The 7493-nt window shown below is 33.9% G+C and overlaps 1 protein-coding gene across 1 annotated transcript; it reads left to right on the top strand.

Annotated features, from left to right (window-relative positions):
• The first annotated feature begins 2073 nt into the window (after positions 1–2073).
• LOC103500334 (uncharacterized) lies at positions 2074–4846 on the top strand. The gene is made up of 5 exons (XM_008463602.3): positions 2074–2234; positions 2399–2740; positions 2861–3775; positions 3929–4162; positions 4249–4846. Exons 1-5 carry the CDS (start codon positions 2214–2216, stop codon positions 4420–4422), a joined length of 1686 nt encoding a protein of 561 aa, XP_008461824.1. The 5' UTR covers positions 2074–2213; the 3' UTR covers positions 4423–4846.
• Positions 4847–7493: the final 2647 nt, after the last annotated feature.

Below are 7493 nucleotides of genomic sequence, written 5' to 3'. Positions count from 1 at the left end.
AAACTGTCACAAATTGTGGTTTTCATGACATAGAATAAATGTCACGAATTAAACATTTTATAACATATTATAACTGTCATTATTTATTTTCGATGACAGTTGATAACTATCATTTTTTATATTTTATGACAACTGATAACTGTCATAGTTTACATTTTATGACAGAAAATAACTGTCGTTGTTAATATTGTATGACAGATATTAAATGTCATTATTTATCATTTATGACACTTTTTAACTGTCATCATTTTACTTACCATGACTTTAATTAACTGTCAAGAAAACTTTTTCGATGACAGTTTTATTTTTCAATTTAAATGTCATAGTTGTGTTTTTAGTCACTGTTTTGAACTGCCCTCTTTTTTAGTGAATCTCATATTTCTTAATGCCCTGCCATTACACATACTATTACACAGACCAATACAATCACATATGAAAAGTAACGGTGAACGTTTTAATAGAAAGAAACATACACTTTCTAATATTGCTTTAATTGTTGGTACAAACAAAAAATATTTAAATAACTACATTTAAACAAAATTTTTTTTTACCAAACCTACAAAAAAGTCTATACATCAATGAATTGTCGTAAATATGGTTTCATTGCTCCAATGGATTGTGACAAAACCTAGTAAGAAAATAAAAGGAAAAAAATGATTCAACAAGACAACACATTCATCCACATAAACACATCACATTTACTTCAACAACACAGAGCACATACACACTTCAAGAATAATAACTTCTAAGCTTGGTAGTGAATTATTCTTTTTTATAACTTCTAAGCTTGATATTGGAAATGTACATGGTATTCAAATAAAAAGCCTTACATATACAGGTCACAAAATTTTGGATGGAATCGACTGTCATGATAGGAGATTTTTCTTGTAGTGATAGACACATAATATTGTTGTAGAATATGGATGGAGTGTCATTTGGCAATAAACACCGAGTATTACAGAAAATCTATTTTACTAGTACAATTTTATTAATACTTTTGTTATTATTACTGAAACAAAATGTATATATTTATTTTATTTATTTATTATCGTTATCTTAAAGCAAAATTGTTTTGTTTTTTGTTTTTTGTTTTTTGTTTTTTTTTTTATGTTTTAAAAACTATTTATAATTAATGTCACAAAAAAACATATTAGCTTTGTATCGTTCTGTTGTCCACTTTCTGTACGGATTTGTGGGGCTCTCCAATTGAACAGTCACCGACAAGGCTCTCTGTGATGTTATCTTCTCTCATCTCTATCTTTCTATCTAACCTAAATTACCCTTCCAATTGTTTTAGAGAGAGACTTTGTAAGAATCTTTAAAACCTAACTACCAAAATTAAACTCAATGTTGTGAACATGACGTCAGAGTAATGTATACATAGAGAGTGATGGTGTGCTGCTAGTTAGTGGCATGATTTTGGTCATGTTATATTTTTAAATTACTTGACACCACAAGATTGTTGAGTGACTTATGATGATAATAGTGTTAGTGTCCTGTCGAGTCTTTTAGGTTTGTTTTGAACTTTTGAGTACCAGTTGGTCGAAGATGAAGTTGTTACATCTCAAAGAAGACAAACTTTAAGGACAGAAAAACATAATCCTATACTCACTTAGACTCATCAAGCTGGGTGATTTCTAACCTCACTCTGTTCCAGTGACAATGGTAATTAAACTCATTGTAGACTACACCTCACAATAAGATAATTATCCACACAAATTCTTATTTCTTAAATTTAATCCACTAGTCTTTTATTTATTTATAATGAAACTTTTATATATGAGCTACAGAAAGAGAGAATCATTTAAACACATTGGACAGTTGAAAATGAAAAAGAAAAAAAAAAGGCTCAATAAAGGTAGACTGCAACGTGGCATAAATAGGTAGAGGCCAAATCTAAGCCGTTCATTTAGTATGAAAATGTTAATCTGTAACAGCACGTGCGTAAGTATTTATGTAAAAACGTAAGTCAGAACATTCAATGACAACAATCTCAACCATTGGTTCGTGTTATCCAAGCGCGTAATTCAAGTGCGTGAACTTTGAACAATAATTTTGAGGCTGCTCCCTTTGCGATACTCTGATGCAAGTTCCAAAAGGTAAATAAAGAACATCCCCACCCACCAAATTCCAAAAGATACAACAACACAACACAACACAACACAACTCCTCTAAATTCCACTTCCGGCCGCCACCACCGTCACCGTTCTTCCATGGGTGCTACTGAAATACCAGTAAGATAAAAGAGATTTTTCTCTGTTTTTTTTTTTTTGGTTCTTTTGTTTGATTGTTCTTCTTCTGTTCCTCTGTTTTTTGGAGTGTGGATTTTGTTGATTTAGAATGTTTTAACTTATGGGGTTTTCAATTTTTGTTTTTTTGTTGTGGGTGTGGTTTTTAGGTGGAGGAGAGGGAAATGGAAAGAAGGAATGAGGAGGAGAGAGGGGAAAATTGGAGGAAATTACCAGAAGAGAAGAGAATGGAAGATCTAGAGAAAGGGGAAAAAGTAGGTGTATTACCAGAACAAGTGATGGAGAGGGATATTAAAACTACTAATAATGAAGGTGATTTACACGTTTCAATGTTGCATAGATTGAATCCAACAAACCCTTTGAGAATCATTCTCAATGGTGGAGCTAGAGTAGCCACTCCTTCTCCTCAGCCCTCCTCCGGTGGCCCTTCCGACCATCACCATCATCAGCATCGTCAGGCCCCTGTTCCTCTCTCTGTTTCGACTCCACAGGTAAAAAAACAGCTCACAATTCAGCTTTTTAATTTCATCTTGAGCTGAAATTTGAGTGATGAGTTTTAAGTGTTTTTCTCCCATTGTTTGTTTGTTGTTTGTTTCGTTGTCGGCAAGCAGCAACCTGCAGTGATTAATCTGAATTCAAAAGCATATACAGATAAAGTGAGCCTGTTTCTGTTTGTTATGCACTTGGTTTTGGCTGTTGGGTTGGTTTGTTTCCTTGTTTTCAAAGGGATTCAAGGGCTGTTATATGCATCAGACTCTATAAAGAGAAAAGAGAAGAGGGTTCTTCAGTATTTCCTTCCACAAGTTGAGGTTGCATCTCTGTTGAGCATTAGTCTTGCATTTGCTTGGCAAAAGGCTGTGAGGTTGTGGCCGAAGTTTATGGTTCATTTTATCCTATGGTGTTCCTTTGCAATGTCCTTATCAGCTGGAATCCTGCTAGTTTGCTTTCAAATGCCTGCCACAGAAGGTGTGGGAGTCTGTTTCCTTGTTTTTGCAATTGGTAATGGGTTATACGCCTGCTGGGTTTCACAGAGAATAGGGTTTTGTTCAAAGGTTTTTGTCAAATCGCTTGAGCCTGTTTGCAAGATCCCCGATTTGAATCAGCCAACCTATTGGATGCTTGGGGCTGGATTTCTTTGGATGTCTTTTTGGATTTTGTCTGTCATAGGAGCATTGAACTTTTACTTTCCTCCTCTGACTATAATTGTTTTAGTTCTTAGCTTGCTTTGGACTGCTGAAGTGATGAGAAATGTTGCCAATATAACTGTTAGTAGGGTTATCTCTCTGTATTATCTCAGAGGAATGCAAAGCAATACCCGATTTTGTCTCCAAAGAGCCTTGACTAGAAACCTAGGAAGTGCGTCTCTTGGTTCTCTCTTTGTTCCTACCATTGAAGCTCTCCGAATTCTTGCTCGAGGTCTGAATTTGCTTGAGGGGGAAGACGAGTTTATGTTTTCTTGTGCTCATTGTTGTCTTCACGTCATGAACTCGATCTTTCGACGCGGTAATAGTTGGGCTTTTGTGCAGGTATAAATTGCTTGTTCTTTTTCGTTTTTCATTTCCATTGCTCATCATAGTCTTGATCTCACGAATTTGTATGATTTGAAGTTTTGTTCATTTCATATTGTTACTAGATGGATCAAATTTCAAAATGATTGGTTTCAAAACTAATCTTATCAGATAGCTTCATATGGAAAAGATTTCGTGCGAGCATCACAAGATACTTGGAAGCTCTTCGAGATGACCGATATGGTACAGATTGTTGACTCGGATATAACAAGCTCAATTTGCTTCCTCACCGGAGTTTGTAGTGGCTGTATTTGTGTCATTGTTATAGCTAGCTGGACTTTCACAGTTCATCGTGGCTTCACGGCTACTATTTCCTTGCTAAGCTTCATAATTGGATACCTAATGGTTTGTGTTTCTTCTTGATCTCTAACACAACTCTTTTTTCTTTTAACTCGATTCAACTGAATCTCTTCCATTTTGAATTACCTCAGACAAGGATTGCAATGGCACTGCCCCATGCTTGTGTGAGTTGTTATTACGTATGTTATGCCGAAAATCCTGAGAACCGACTCTTCGACGATACTATCAAGGATCGTCAAGCCTTACTAAAGTCTAACCGAGATGTAGTCATGACGCCCCGAATGCCACGCAGAAGCAGGACATGATCATTCTCATTGAAGCTAACTTATTTCTGACCCCAAAATGTTGCATTCAGAATAAACTTGGAAACACTACTACTCCCTCCAGCTTAAAAGGCCATTGTTTCAAATTGTAAATATGCATTTTGATCTTGGAAGGTCAAATTTTTTGTATTGTTATTAGATGCTCTTTTGGCCATTGGAAGAAAAGAGAAATGGATGGATTATAAGGGAATATCAGATTCTATCCACAAGGGAATATCAGAGAGGGAAAATAAATTTGCACATAAGCATTTGGGATATCCCATAGCATAAAAGTAGGGCCCATCGCTTTGTATTGTTAGGTAAGAACCCACCATTGTTTTATTATGGTAAGTGTAGTGTTTCTATGTGTACAATATTTTGGTTGAGTACTTCTAATAAATTGAGTCTTAAATGGATATTATTCAAATATTAGAATTGCATTGCTTCTTGGCTCTTCTTTCTACTTTGATCAATATTTCCCTTTGATACCATACTTTTCTTTTCCATTGGGTTATATGAATGCTAATGTCATATTAGATGATATAAATTTTCATCTTAAAATCAATTGACAGTAAGAAAAATAATTTATCTATCTATAACTTCAAGAGTTAGCCTTTAATTTTGTTTTGGCTCTTTCTATATTAGATATCACATACATATGTTAACATGGATCTAAATTAAATATTAGTTCAATCATTACCCAAATGAGAAATGAAAGATTTGGAATGACTATTTCTTTTTCATCACTTGCTTTAGAGAAAAGCAAACTTCAAAAGTGGATTTGTTTTGCACTTTTTGCTGTAAAGAACATATGTCTAGGTACTGTTTTTTTTTTGTAGAGAAGGTTAGAGAACTATTATCAAACAAGTTTAAATCTTATTTTAGTTTTTATATTATTAACGATATTTTATTTGGTTTTGTACTTTTAATATGTTTATTTTGTTTTTCGATAGATCTTTTAGATAAAGTAAATCAGCAGTCAACTTCTAACGATTGGAACTTGGTGAGGACCTCCAGAAGGATAAAGAACAAAGCTTTCTAGTAGTTTTATGTTTAAAATATCAAATAGGTCTCTAGCTTTCATAATCAACATTAATAAATAGCAAATTTATTAGATAAACTTTCAATTTTGTTTCATATGTCAGTGTTTTAAAATTTGTGCAATTATAGGATATAATATTAAAAGCCCATCGACTAAAGGTCATTAAAGAATGAAGTTTTAATTAAAAAGTTATTTTTATGTATATAAATATATTTAAAAAAAAAATCCTATACTTTAATTTAGAATCCGTTCTATTTTTGTGATTGTACTTACAAATGTTTAAATTTTAGTTTAGGTACTTTTATTAAATCACGAAAATAGTAATTTTTATATTAGTTTGTATTTTGTCCCTATCTAAATTAAGTTTATATCACATTTGGGAAAATAATAACAATAATTTTTCAATGAAAAAGGTGATTTGTAAAATAATAAAGGGGCGGATTCATTTAGTTGAAAGAATTAATTATTTGAGAACCCATTTAAACCTAAGGTGGAATAATCCTGTTGAATGGGGCCTTAGGGAATCCTTTTTAATAAACAATCTTTTTCACGATTAATTAATTCCTCCTATTAATTTCTTAACCTCTAAAATTAGTGGCATAAGTTTAAGTTTAAGATAAAAGAAATATGAAGAATCAGTAAGTAATTCATATACTTAATTATAATTTTAAAAGTAGATGAGGTGTAACCTAAAGAGTCATTTTCTCAAATACAAATTAATTCATTTTTGTTTGCCATATTTTCAATTTTAGAAAGATTAAGAGGCATTTCGTGAATAATTATGAGATTTTCTCTCCAATTTAGTTTAAATTATCAAAATTTAAAATCATTTGTTGGAAAAATGAAGGCAGTTGGAAGGATCACAGCAGCGGCAACGCGCATGTGGGACAGGATTATACTATCACCACTTACTTAGTTTGAAATCCCATTTGAATCTTTGATATTATATATCCTCTTCCCACTTCAAGGTTTAGTAATGTGGGACAATTTATTGTTACTTTGCTATTTGGGCCAAAACCCATAAGTCATGTCCAACAATCCCCCACAAATGACTTTAGCAGCAAAGTTACTGAGCATAGAAGAGATACTAAGCTTAGACACCAATATCCGAAGATTTGAATTGATGCGTAGTAAAGTAAGGAAACAACCTTGTCAGAGGGAGTGAATTATTGTATCTTGAACTCCTTGTAACACTTGGTTGAGACCCTTACGATGCGCTCTATCTCTAGTTAAAGCTTTTGTTTCTGCAATGTAAAGTTGTGCCTTTATGGCCATGCACATAGATCGAACCTCGGGTCAACGTGAGAGTTCTAGAAAGAGACCTTTAAACTTTTTCATAGAAGGCGGCCCTATGTTCACTGTCATGTTAGATGCTCCATCAAGTTTGCCAAGTCAAACCACTCAAAAAGAGCTATGGAAACTTCAATATTATCCATACCAACTAAGGACCCAGCAAAGGTTTTGTATCATCCATCTAGTCCATTTAAGGACTATCCACACAATGGACTATGAACCATCAAGTCTATCGCAATAGACCACCCAATTAGGGGCTATGGACCATCAAGTTTATTGGAATAGACCACCCAATTATCAAGTGCTATGGATCTCCGAAGGGCTTCAGGCCCATGTTCACAGAAGAATCTAGAACCACTTTCCTTTTTAGTCCTTTGGTTAAAGGATCAGCCAAATTCTTCTCAAATCGAACAAATTCCAAGGAAATGGTTCCTTCCTTTAGTAGTTATTTTACGACTGCATGTCTAAGACGTATGTCTACTTTTACCATTATAAATACTGTTCTTGGCAGTACATATCGCAGCTTGCGAATCACCCTATATGGACACAAGCACAGATGTCCCCCACAATGGTACATCTCCTAGTAGATTTTTGATCCACCCAGCCTCATGTCTTGCCAACTCTAATGCTATAAACTTGGATTCCATCGTGGATCTAGCTATATAAGTCTATTTTGCAGACTTCCAAGATATTGCTCCACTAGTGGAGTTCACCTCAGGATTATGTGTATATCTACTCA

Source organism: Cucumis melo, chromosome 4 (assembly GCF_025177605.1).
Source record: "Cucumis melo cultivar AY chromosome 4, USDA_Cmelo_AY_1.0, whole genome shotgun sequence".
Lineage (NCBI taxonomy): Eukaryota > Viridiplantae > Streptophyta > Magnoliopsida > Cucurbitales > Cucurbitaceae > Cucumis > Cucumis melo.
The sequence above is the reverse complement of the archived record's forward strand: the minus strand, read 5'-3'. Positions and strand labels throughout refer to the sequence as shown.

Excerpts from the sequence above, each read along its gene's own strand:
- LOC103500334 (XM_008463602.3), top strand. The coding sequence starts at position 2,214 with ATGGGTGCTACTGAAATACCA. Across the intron at positions 2,741-2,860 it reads TCTCTGTTTCGACTCCACAG|CAACCTGCAGTGATTAATCT; the intron begins GTAAAAAAACAG and ends GTCGGCAAGCAG. Across the intron at positions 4,163-4,248 it reads TCATAATTGGATACCTAATG|ACAAGGATTGCAATGGCACT; the intron begins GTTTGTGTTTCT and ends GAATTACCTCAG.